Source organism: Macadamia integrifolia, chromosome 9 (assembly GCF_013358625.1).
Source record: "Macadamia integrifolia cultivar HAES 741 chromosome 9, SCU_Mint_v3, whole genome shotgun sequence".
Classification (NCBI taxonomy): Eukaryota; Viridiplantae; Streptophyta; class Magnoliopsida; order Proteales; family Proteaceae; genus Macadamia; species Macadamia integrifolia.
This window is the reverse complement of record NC_056565.1, coordinates 2,883,206-2,896,849: the sequence shown is the minus strand read 5'-3', so window position 1 is coordinate 2,896,849 and position 13,644 is coordinate 2,883,206. Positions and strand designations below refer to the sequence as shown.

Here is a 13,644-nt window from a genome sequence, read left to right as displayed (position 1 = left end):
GTTAGCTTTTTGTGCCTCCATCAACCACATCTGGATGGAACACAATCTCCATAGATGGACTTCCAACTCTCGGCCTTTTGATAAGATTAGGAACGCCATCTCCTTTGACATCGGTTCCAAACTAGTCATGCTCCATCATTTGTCTATAAAGGGTTCCCCAAGGAATAGGCTTAGTGTTGTGTCCTAGGGTTTTTCCCTCTCCTTTTTACAATCCCACCTCTCTTGGCTAGGCTTGATGATACGTTCCCTTGTTAGTTTTTTTTTTCTCTTTGACCCTTGGGCTTGTATATTCTTCTCTTATTCTTCAAAATATATTTTTCATAAAATAAAAAAATAAAAAAAAAGAGCTTGAAATCAAGATTTGAAACCAAATTTGTGCAAGACCATTTATCTATCAAAAATTTAAATTTTTTATTCAAATATTGATTTTTAGTGTTGATTTTGCAATGGATCATTGCTTGTGAAAACAACCTAAATGATTGCATTAAACTAGGTTTTTTGGCAATGATGCGTTCATCATCTAAACCATAAATCTTCCCCAAACTGAAAATGACATCTTTTTCGGTATTAGTACATGTAAGAAACCTCATCCTTTATACATAATCAATTGAATGCACTTGTCTCATCGTACTTTGTTCTCCTTTTCATACATAATATATTTTACATTACTTACTGAGTTACTTCTAGTGTTTTACACTTCAAAATTGTATAAGCATCTCCATACACTTTAAAATTGTTTTAATGCATGTCTTTAGCGCATCTTGAACTTATCCACTATGATATCAGATGTCTCTTAAAATCATCCTTCCAATATGATACACGATACCAATACTTTAAACATTGCACACATCTAAAATAGAAGGCAGTTGGTTTATGCCCAGGCTTGGCACTGACAATGCTCAAATCACATATTTAAAGGTTTTCTTTTAGGAAACTAAAAATATTTTGAATATGGAATTCTCATTACTTCCTACATTTTGGAAGATTTCTCATCCAATAACCTTCTTTGGATTCAAGAGATTTATTAAGCATTGTACCAATTTTACCGACATTTTGGAAAGTTATTTTAATCTCCCAATAAATCAAAACCCTTGGATTTAGGAGACTTGGCAAAAAATGTTTCCCAGTTCAACGCTAGCCACATTTTTTTAGGATTCTTTTTTGTTAGAAAAAAGAACTGTAAGATATTTTTTTACTGTGCTTAAAAACTTCTCATCCAATAAATTAAAAAACCCTTCGATTCATGGCACCTAGTAAAGTAAACATTAATTAAAAATACCCACTTTATCCTTTTCTCTGGAATTCTTGTTGGTTATGACTTTTTTTTTTTTTTTTCTCCTTCCAATAAATCAAAAATATTGGATTCAGGATACTTGGAATACATTATCCTTATATTCTGGAAACTAAACATTGCACAAAATAGTGCAAAAAGCTACAACCATGTTCTCAGAATTTAGGAAAGCAAACGAGCACTTCTTAGCATAGGAAGATATCCAAAATAAGCATAACCACAATAAAATTGCACTTGCCTGGATAATAGCCAAAGCAATTCGATACAGCATGACATCGGTGCTATTATCGCGAACAATTTGTACTTGCTCTCCCAAGATCCTAAATAAATCAACAGCAGCTGGAGTATATAGTTTCCCGTCTTCTGTTTTCTTTGGTGGATGTACCTTGTCAGCCTCCAAGATATTTAGGTACCATTTCTATACAAAGTGACAGATAATAAGCAGTATTCCCAAAATGCTATATGTTAGCAAAACAAAAATTGAGGACATTAAATGGTTGCCTGCGTTGTGGCTTGCATTCTCTCTACATATGAATTCATTAGAGGATCCATTGCACCACTCTCAGAACAAACTTGAGCTAAAGACTCATCAACACCAAGCCCAATCAGATTATCTTGGTACTCAACTACCCAACCTGTTACCTATATAAAATCAATAACAAAATTTAATATACTACAAAATTTTCAAATTTCACAACTAGAAACTACAATTTCATATCATGATACAACATCCAAACTATTATGAACATGTTTGGCCTACCAACTTTACGAACCATCCGTCAATTCATAGTTGTCACAGCGTCAAGACAACCGTAAGCGTCGTAAGGAAAAAACCAAGGCAACACCAACGAGGCACCTAGGAGCTGCCCCGACAACTATGCAGTTCCACATACGCATGGATGGCTTGAAATTTTTATTTAGTATTTGCTCCTTTTTAAAGCCCAAATGCCAATGCAGGGGGTTGTTATAGAGTTTGTAGACCTCATTCATAGTTTTCAGTTTCCAAAACTGAACTGGACATTTCCCTCTTCAATTTTGCCACTTTTAGGGATACTGGGTAGGGAATTCTATTCCCAAAACATTCCAAAGGTGCATTTGGTTGCATGCCCAAGATAAGGGAAACCCAATTGTACGGATAATTTTGGGAAGGCTTCTCACAATCACAAAATATAATCTACAGAAAAGGAGGAACAAAAAAGGGAAAGAAAAGGAAAGTAAAGTCTTTCTCAGTACAACCCATAGTTGTCATGGCATCTAGGCAACCCAAGGCAAGGCATTGGAGGGGACCTGGATGACAAGGCAACATCTACAAGGTGCCTAGGCGACCAAGGCGCCCTTTGCTTGACAACTATGGTGCTACCATAACCATTGTGAAGAGAACCCTTCCACTCACTTTTCCCCTCAACTTTTGCTTCCCATGTATCTTCCAAGGAAAGCAACCAAAAACAGCTAAAGCACCGTTTGATAACGTTTCTGCTGTTTCTATATCTAGAAACAACAGAAATGGTTTTTCACGTTTCCGAAAGCAAAAACGGATTTTTTGGTGTTTGATAAACCTATTTCTCGAAACGTTTTTTGCAAATATAATGCCACTAAAAAACCCAATAGTATCATCAGATGCCCAAAAGGGAGAGAGGGTTCAGTTGCCTCTGTTTAGGTTTAAATAGTTGAGAGATTTATTAGGCACAACAGCTTTTTTTTCTTTTCTCTCAAATTCGCTTATAGACAACTTGTTTCGTCAAAGTCGTTTTTAGAATTGTAAATAGGCATAAATTTTGATTTATGTTTCTAGAAACGGGTGAAACAGAATAACTTTATCAAACGCTTTTTAAGCTATTTCTCCATTTCTGGGAATAAGAAAATGCAAAAACGACAAAAATGGAACGTTGTCAAACGGTGCCTAAGTAACTCAAACATAAAGTCTAGTCAATATTGTCCGCAAATTCTAGTATTCAAAAGGTGCCATGCTAATTTAGGCATTGGTATGTTCACGCATAGAAGTGACAATGTGGTGATGAATCATTGTTATCAAGAATATATAAAGTTGAAAATTTTGAACATTTGAAGTGTTTTCCCAGAAAACACAAAAACGACAGAAATGAAACATTGTCAAACGGTGCCTAAGTAACTCATAAACATAAAGTCTAGTCAATATTGTCCGCAGATTCTAGTATTCAAAAGGTGCCATGCTAATTTATGCATTAGTATGTTCACGCATAGAAGTGACAATGTGGTGATGAATCATTGTATCAAGAATATATAAAGTTGAAAATTTTGAACATTTGAAGTGTCAATATAGATTTTCAATCAACTTTTTAAGCGGAAATAGATCTTTTCATGAGATGGCAACATAAGAGAGAATGGACATAACATGAAATCTAAATGGCATACCTTTAAAATTTCTATATTTGTTAGCTCATTTGCCCTGTCGCTCAGTAATCTGAGAAACTGGATAAACCTCTCGGTATAAAGATTAACCATGAGTTGGAATATTTCGTATCTGATATAATGACAAATAATTAGAGCCAAGAAAAATAGATAATACATGGAGGATAGGGTTGATCATGCAATATTTCCATGGCTAAACAATTATAAAGAATAACAAAGAGCAAGACAGAGAAAAGTACGATAGAAAACAAAGATCATTATCAACATAATGGGAAAGAAGATTAAGTTATCCAGAAATAAGAGATATTTAGTCATAAATAAATAATCATGAGGCAAAACTGACAGAGCCTATTAGTTCACATTACTTATAGATGACTAATCTTAGCACACCCCAATCCTTCTAATATGGACAATAATCTCACCCTCAATCCTTGAATCAGGAATGAGATTGAGAATTGAGACCACTTACAATAGTCGAATTCAAGTGCCTGATAGTACACTTACAAAAAACCAGTCCGACAGGAGAGCAAACTCACCCTTCATGATTGAGAGAACCTACCATAACTGAAATCAAGTGCTCAAGAGCATGCTTTAGTGAAGGCTCTCTTTCAAAGTTTCATGATTTTACCAAATTGAACCCTAAAATCCTTACTCCTAAGATAGGTGTTAAACATGAAACTCATACAAAATCTGCTACGATGGATAAACAAGAGTTTAAATTTATTCAATAAAAACAAATATAATTAGAGATTAAGTTCCTTCGAGCTTCCTAGTGGATGTTATAGTTTCTTTTAAGGATACCTGAATCGAAAACCATATCATCAAGCATGTCAAAGAAACTTGCTTCCAGGAGAAGATAAGTATTGGCTAGCAGGAACTCTCCTTCGGTCCCCCAACTAGGTCCCAAGGTTCAAGGTATCGGGTTTTGACCCTTGGGGAGACCGGAATTTCGGTCGAAACTTGGGAAATTTCGAGGAAACCAGGAATTTTTCCCAATTTGGTGGAAACTTAGGTTTCGACCCCAAAACTATTTTTTTGCCTGATTTTTTTGTGTACATCCTATTTTAGATATTTCAAACACATTCACATCATTAGTTTCATTAAAAAAAAAGTCATACTTGTGTGGTGAACCAAAGGTTCGGTAATTATTACGCTGAGTTGTTGACTGAAATTCTGAAACTATACTACATAATTACATATTCTACACTATATATAGTCGACCATCTACAACAATACATAATATATAATCCAAATGATCCAAAATAAATAAAAATACTACATCATCATGAGTTATCTCTCAACACTCAAGTACTCAACACCCAACTGTCAACACACAAGACTCAATACTCAACACTCAAGTGACAACAAACAACACTCAACACTCAAAAGTCAATTCCAAGCAGAGTGTATAGGTGGTTCCATCCCACGAGTTGCGAACCAATGCAGATGTCGTAGCCGCTCCTCTGAATGCACCACATATGCATCCCATGACATGTTTTGGACCCAATTGCCTTGGTAGTCTATCACTGCCCATCTATAAGATGCATCATCTAGGTATCCCAACCTAGATGAAGCAAGAACCACCCTTAGATTCAACTTTGTTAGGAAAAAATGAAAATCTCCACTATTTCCCCAAGTTAGGAGAAAAAACTAAGAAGAGGGTTGAATTCTGCTAATAGAAGGCTTAGGTTTCTTTTCAAACTAACTTATATACGACCACCAGTTGGTTTGGTCGAAATTTCCCATGTTTCGGTCGAAACATGGGAAATTTCGTCGAATTTGGTCGAAGTATGTTGATATATGGTCGAAACCAGTGACATCGTTTCGACCCCTGGCGATACGGTCGAAACCTACGAAATTTCGCAGGTTTGCAAGTTTCGGTTGAGTTCTCGAACCATGCTAGGTCCTCATTGTAAAATATATTATACAATAGGGAAATGCTAGAACCACACTCCAACAGGAGCATGACAAGTGAGCAACATGGTCCACCCTCAAAACCAGTAAGCAAACCTACCCTTGGAATGAACAGTAAGGAGGATGGGGCATAGCTGCCACGTCTCATGCTCCAACAGGAGCATGGCCGCACACACAATTAACGAGTGGTGCTAGCACTCCCCTAAACAATAACTGAAACACCATCACATTCCTCTCCCGCAACCCCTCCCACAGTTGGTCTTCACTGATCACATGCATCGACTTTTGTCACATGCATCTACTTGTGCACTTAATCTTCATCATCTAGGAAGTCGTGAGACTGAAAAATGACTCAAAGCTTTGGAATTATGCTTAGAAGCATGTTGATTTTCAATCCATACAAAAGTTGCAAGAAAACAGAGAAAAACATGAGATAATACTGCTTCCATTTACAATCGCATAGAGATCAAAGAATTATGATATGTAGATTTGCAGACTAAAGGGCTCTTCATAATTAATAGTTTTGGTGGAGTATAGTGGCCCATTATGGGTCCCAATTTGCAAATTTTTTTTTTTGCACCTTCATGTTTATCGTGGCCAATACATTGGCCCCAACTCACTGTTTCCACGTCCGTCCAGGATGTTCACTGCTATCTTTGTTATCTTTTTATGTTTGTTATAGTTAAACCCTCATTTCTTTCTTGAATGAGTACTCTTCTGCCTGATTATTTTATTCTGTGAAGACCTAGAAACATCCCATGCGTTATTTCTATCCAGTATTTCAAGCCTAAAGATTTTTAAGTGCTGTTATATACAATGATTTCTGCTACATTCCTCATCAAAATCCCATCTACAACTAAACCAAATTCAATGCCTTTGAAACAAAATATGCAAATCCAAAAGGAAGTAAAAAAGAAAAAATAAAAGCACCCCTATACTAGGTGTATGAATGTTTTCCTTCAATGGAACCCAAAGAGTACCAATGAGGTTGATGATGACGTGCCAAAACACGAAGCTGTGAGAACTGGACTTTGTTTTGGGGATGATATACCTCTGTAGCAGTATATTCTAGTATTTGTTGTGCTTTGAGCTTGGGCTCTATTCTTGTTTATTACATATCACTATGTATTTCTATATACTCGTATGTGCCACCATGTCTTTTTCAAAAACAAATTTCTGTTGCTTATCCTGAAAAAAGAAAAGGCATCAAAGTAAGAGTGTCGATCTAATACACAGAACAGGAGCCAGAAGACAGTATCTCATCACTGCTTGCTACAGAACCCTACTTGGGAAGAAAAATTCCACATATAGTTGGATTGGCTCACTCGCAACAACTCAATTAGATACAGGATTTCATCACTCAAAAGTGATGCGGAACCGAATTCCAATGATCGAAATCGGATCACTTAGGGCCCACAAGAATGACTCAGAAGCTCAATGTAATGGTTGAGGGGTATTCTTGTAATTTCAGAAACAATTTTAAGAGCTTAAAAGAGAGGAAAATAAATAGTAGGGTCAAACTGGAATAGAAAAATAAAAGAGGGGGGACATTCTGGAATTACTAAAGTAAGGAGGTTTTATTAGAATACAGGTTTAGGTCACAGGGGCTTAAGTGTAAAATCAAACAAGTATCTCTAAAATAAAACACGATTCTATTGGGGTTGTCTTCAACCTCTAGACAACCATCAAGAGAGGCAGCAGAATAGGGAAACAGAAACAGAAGGAGAACCTCGCTGATATCTGTCGACTGAGTCCGATATTCCAGGCAAAGCTTCGCCACAACCTGCTCTTCCAACAGCTCTATGTTCAACTTGGAGTAGTATGCAACAAAGAGATAGAAGGACCTGAACCAGATCTGGGCGGTAGAATCAGTATGTCACGAGGGAGATTTCAGCAGCAGCTTCAAAAGGCCTTCTGGTCCTCCATCCTCCTGGTCGAGTCTCTCTTAGGTCCTCCAATAGTCACCCAGAAGTGTGGCTGCAACTGGCCACAGGCTTGGTAGAAACAGAGGACAAACAGCAGGTCAAAACCCTAGCAGAAAACCAATGTCGATCAGGGAAAACAAGCTGATGTGTGGTCCTCAAACTTGTTGCTGATCTGTGGTTCTTCAATAGGTCTTCCACAGGACTCGAATGGGTCTTCAGTATTCAAAACAAAGTGATGAAAGGGGGAAAACAGAATTCGAGGGTAAAAAAAAAAAGGAAAATAGCAGAGCTAAAGAAAGCGATGGATAGGAGATATTAGAAAAGGGGGAGAAAGAAAGCATCCATGGCAGCCATCGACTTCAACCAAAACATATTGTCTCAAATTCAATCAAATCTAACCACTGAGTTCATCCATTACATGACTAATATAAAGGAAAAATCAAACAATTAATGGAAACTATTCTAAAAGTAGAAGCTAGCTAATTTTAAAAAGAAATTATTTCTAAAACAAAAGAAAATCAAATCAAAAGATTTTTTTTTTTTTCCTAAGTCCATCATGCAACTCCATCAAAATTTCAACACACAAACCAAATCAAGAAACCAATTCAGAAACATTGACACACAAAAGCCCGATAATGAGCACCAGCACAGGGGTCTAGACCCCTTTCCAAAGAGAAATCTCAACTAGGTATCCAACAGTCAGATGTCATATCACCATTCCATGTATCCGACATACAATGCCAAAAAAATTTCCTGGCCCATCAAGTACAGGAAACCTTTTAAATAACTTATTCAAAATACAAGTGGTTGATGATCTTCAAGAAAAACCTTGGAGGAAAACAAGGAGCGACATAGTCATATATATCTCCAAGCTCTTCCCCAATCTGCAAGTGAAACCATAAAAGTGGTATCAGATGTGAACTGAAAAAGAAGTTACAAGTAATTATATTTAACTTTTAAGAAATGCTTAACAATTTCATGCCATAAACATAGTCATCTCTCTCTCGCTTGCTCTTGTTGCCTAGGTGACCAAGGTGTGCATATACCAAGGGGGATTTCAGATGAGGATTTATGAGTAAAATGAAAAAATCTGTTTCTTTTATTTCTGAATATCATCTTCAAAGTTATAATTTAGAAAATGAAACCCATTTGGTCTTCTTCCTTTTTTACGTCAACAGTGGAAGAGGTGGTAGTTGTAGACTTGCAGCATGAATTCCAGGAGATATATAGGAAATAGTAGAACAGATTGCAAACACAGCAAGCAAGACAGATTCAAACCTGCAAATTCATCTCTCTCCATCCCTCCAATTAGTGTCGTCTGTTAGTACAGGACCCATCCTACTCAGAATTGAAGGGTAAAAGTGAGGCTAAACAGGAGTCCTAATGAATCTAGGATTTCCGAAAGCAAGTCTTTATTTTGCATTTTTCCAAAGTGTAACTTTATGTTTAAGTTACTTCATTTCCTTTATAAATTGTCTACCATGGCCCTTTGATTCGTTAGTGATAAGGGGGTAACTTATGTCTTTTGTCAGTAGGGTTTTAACTTTAAAAAAAATCTTGACCGACAGAATAGAATCGACTTTCATTTTCTTCAATACAGTTTCACAGTTGCAGCAGCTATACGGTCTTTGTTTCTTCTCCAGTTTTCTGGTTGTGTTCTTAGTGATCTATGCAGTATTGCAGTTAGATCTCTTTAAGTTCTTCCATACATTAACAGGGGCTTCTCACTCTCAATAACACTCAAAGAGGCCCACAGATAACGCGGGAGGGGGAAATCCTTCTCATACTTGTTTTATATTTTCTTCTCCTTTGGAGCTTCCTTTCCCCTTTCACCTACCTTCTGTGAAAATTTAAACAACTAATAGAAAAAAGCAAAGAGAGAAAATAAAAACGGGTTACAATTCCAATCTCAAGTTTCTGGATTTGAAAAAGAGACAGCAGCAGAACAAGGAGGAAAGAAAATAAAACAATAACAGAATCATGGAAGCTCAAGCTCCTCAAAAAAAATAGTTAAACAAGGAAAACTAGCAGAAATTTGCAATTTGGACAGCATTTTCACATACCGTTCGAGCTTCCTCTAAAGCTGCTTTTAGCTCTTGAAAGGCAAGCTGTAGACACAAATTACCATCAAGAAAAGAGAAAAAAAAATTCTGTAGAACTGGAACATCAATATTTCTGCTCCTGCTAGCAAAGTAGGTGAAAAAAAAGTACCTCTGTCAACAACTTGTTAAAACGTTCTTCAACTGTCTTTCTTATTTGCTCATAGCATTTATCCTTGTAACCTTTCCCCTGAACCTTCAACTTCTGCTGTGTTAAGTTTCTTGAAGAAGCTGTTTGACTTGTAGCTTTTCTGCAGGTCATGGGGAACCATTGCAAACAAAATCAGTAACAAAACTGAAATTAAGTTGATTCCAGAAGAGATGAAAGGGTGGCTATATCAAGCAATCTAATATAGCGCAGTAATGAACTAAAATGCAAACAGGAAAAACACCATCAGGTTGGATGTTAACATATGAAAGAATATCACTCCAAATATTACTTGGCAGATCTACGAGGGTTGGTAATTGATGCCATGGCACCACCACCCTCTGCCTCTGCTGCTTCCTCAGCTAGTTGTTGATCAATCGTTTCTTGCATTTCAACCACCCTGAAAGAAAGAGAAAAGCAACGAGGACAAAGGGCAAAACTTGGAAATATTAATTGAAACCAATGGTAATAGAAATAAAAACCTAGCATAAATAACATCTAAAATTCAGGAATCAAGTCAAAGATCTATACATTAATAATAAAAGAACCAGTTTGACCTATCAGAAAAACAAATAACCAGTTTGGAGATAAGGAGCATTCATATCCAACAAACATCTGCATTTGCATGTTAAAAACAAGGAACTACAAGGCCCTCTAATCTGTATGATCTAAGTTTTGGAGATTTAGATTTCCACTAGTGCTATTCATATACTGTCAAAAATCAAGATTCAAGCAAATTTTAGACGTTCCAGACCAGCAACTTGTAATGATAGAATAGGACTCTGATCCAAACCATGAATGTCTTTTTCAGTCCTGTTTAGGTTCTTTTAAAGTAGTAGTGGGCAGGTTAACAAAGAATGGCTTATGCAATGCCAATCCATTGTCTTAGCGGCAAGGTAGTCCATGCTCAAGGCATCTGGCTGCCCTGAGTGATGCAGTTGCATTAGCATGGTTGGACAGAAAACAACCCGCTTTGGAGACCCAAACCGAGACACAACCAGTCCAATCCCGTTTTTTTGTCAAAACGAGGCTGGTAGTTTACATAGGAGCAATATTTATTCTATATTTTTATTTTATTTGGGTTGAGTATATAGGAGTTTGTAGCTTCCTTATTACTTCCAGATCTTGAAAACAGAGGTGATATTGCTTCCAAATAAGATGAGGACCATCCTGGTTATTTTTAGTCTTTCCAAGTATGATGACTACAGTGAGAGAGAAGAGAACATAAAGAAGGAAAAACAAAGACAAACTATTCAAGGATAGGTAAAATTTTGGCTTTAATGTATCATCTCTAGTCCCATTCATTACACAATTTCCTTTAACACAAACAGAATTCAAGGATTTTCTAAGTGAGGGATTAATGCAAGAAATGACCAGAAACGTCGATCAACTAGTAGCCACTTGGGTTCATCTCATTGTCCCTTTTAAAGAGCATGTCTGATTAGCAATGGCTTTAGTGTCGTAAGTTGGGTTCCTGTTTAAATTTTTTTTACCTGTTTAAATGCTAAGATATGTCCAGCAGTAATTTAAGTGTCAGTGGTCAGTCACATCTGGGGGGTTTGTCCCCAGTGTGATACTTGCATTTAGATTCTTCTTTTAGTTTCCTTGTTGGTTTCTTTACTTGAATTATACTCCAAGTAGGAGACCTAATTAGACTCTATTTGTTGTTAACTAAACATTATTAATAAAGATTGTTTGTCCACAGTAGTAACAAGTTGAATCTATTGTGGTTTAGCATATCTCCATGTCTCCCTCTCTTGTTTTGCTTCTTCTTCACAAGTTCTGGTGATGAGGTCTTGCCACAATAAATTTTCGTCTTCTAGCCCAATTTTCTCATACCTAAACTTATTAATTTGCTACTAAATCAAAGTCATAGACTTCCCATACAATCTCTCTTACAAAACCAAATTCTAACTGTGACAGATAATACAACCAGAATCTAAGAAAAAGAGAAGAAGGAAGAAAGCCCAGAGAGATAGAAATCAATGAGGGACAAGAAGGTTTGCGGTTAAGAATTAAATGCCCTTACCATCAGCAACAATATTTATATATATTGATAAAAAAGGGTAGTTACACAATACGATAAGTACTCCACTAAACAAGACTTCTCTATTAAGTAATACTAGACCATAACTACCCTGCAGTAGGCTACACATAAAGACAATAGTTCACAGACTATATACAATAACTTCCAACTATAAACTTTAACATTTACTATTACAACAACCTAACTAAATTTTTCAAAAATCCCAATTTACATTTGCAGCATGATATTAAGAATAAATACCCACAAAGTGTTTCCAAAGTTTACGGAGCCAGCTTTCCCTTCTTCATCCCCCACAAACAAAAAACAAAACTTCCTAATTCAAGAATCAATGGCACAAGATCTGACAAATAAATGGTAAAATAGGGTAGCATAATCTCATAAAGCAAAGCAAGAATAATGCTAGATAAACAACAGCAAAAATATATCACTAGCTCCAGCAAAAATGTTGAGTAAAACCCTGGGAAAACCTGCTACAGGGATTTCCAAGAACATTTAAAAATTTTACATCAACAAGCAGAAGGTAAATCTTCATTCTATTGAACAGATCTCCACTTAAACATTCTCATGAGTTGCAAAAGTCACATTAAACATACAAAATACCCATCACAGGTTTGTTCAAATCAAACTTGGAATACCTAGCAAAAATAAATAAATAAATAAATAAAGTAGGAATAAAATCAGCAGAGTTCCTGCACACACATATCTCCTACTTTCATTTGATAGTGTTGGTGACACAATTAAGTTGAACACTGATGAACAAACTGGACAAGCTTGATGTTAGAAAGTTGATGGGCCTCTCATTATTCAATAGCCAATGTAGGTACCATCACCTCCACGGTAACATCACAACATAACAACTTAATGAATTACTTTCTTATTTTGACAGAATTCTGCATCAGTTAATAAGCAGCATTGCCAATCAGAATATCCAAAAACAGGGAGTCCAACAACATAAAAGGAAAGAGCACACGAAAATAGAATAAGCATAGCATTGAACAATTAAATGTAAAATGGAGTGAAAAAACGATTGCATATGTTTATAAATTGATCATACCTAATAGCACGAACCAAAGTCTGCGGACTACAAAACAAAGAAGAATAACAAGGAGAATTAGAAATATCACTAAATGTAGAAAAATACAATGACATAGAAACATTCAATTACATATATCGGATATAAATGAATGGGTAAGCACACAAGTAGCACAATAGCAATTCATGCAAACAAAGAACCCAAAAAAAAAAAAAAAAAATGAAAGGTTATCAGCAAAAAATTTCAATGTAAAATTGACTGAATCCAGTTATACGGTCCCAATATGTCATGCATGCAAGAAAATAAACACACAACCAGACAACGAGGGTCAGAAATATAAATGATGCAGAGAAAATATAAAAGATTGACAGTCCAATCATGAGTGAAGCTTTATTATAAAGTAGGAAAAAAATAAAAAAGACAGCATGCACACATAAGCAAGGTTTAAAGTAACATTATCGAGCGGCGTTTCAGAAAGGTGATTTTAAGAAACATATCGCAGAGACGCTAAGAGATTCTGGATACGCTGAAAATATGCATGGATACATAAGAAACTAGTGTTTTTAAAACATACCACACCACAAGCAATAAAAATGATATTTAAACACAAACACATCATGAGCATAGTTATTGAAGCACGTAGGCAATCATAGACAATGGTTAGGCACCTTGGTGGCACCTTATTACGTAAGGCGCCAAATGTAAGGATATTTCACAAACATAGAGATCCTAGTAAGCGGAGGTGTATAGTTTAGGCCATGTACTGTCATACATAATATTGTTTCCCCAATAGCTCCTG

At 36.1% G+C, this 13,644-nt stretch overlaps 1 protein-coding gene across 1 annotated transcript in view; it reads right to left on the bottom strand.

The window, feature by feature from the left end:
* LOC122088994 (exocyst complex component SEC6) overlaps positions 1-13,644 on the bottom strand; it is a 52,657-nt gene that overhangs the window by 24,656 nt on the left and 14,357 nt on the right. Inside the window, exons 7-14 of the mRNA XM_042658400.1 lie at positions 12,867-12,893; positions 10,058-10,165; positions 9,730-9,868; positions 9,582-9,626; positions 8,347-8,402; positions 3,683-3,791; positions 1,793-1,933; positions 1,530-1,709 (exon numbers count right to left, since the gene is read on the bottom strand). Coding sequence (XP_042514334.1) covers positions 1,530-1,709; positions 1,793-1,933; positions 3,683-3,791; positions 8,347-8,402; positions 9,582-9,626; positions 9,730-9,868; positions 10,058-10,165; positions 12,867-12,893 — 805 coding nt within the window. The remainder of the gene's footprint in view (positions 1-1,529; positions 1,710-1,792; positions 1,934-3,682; positions 3,792-8,346; positions 8,403-9,581; positions 9,627-9,729; positions 9,869-10,057; positions 10,166-12,866; positions 12,894-13,644) is intronic.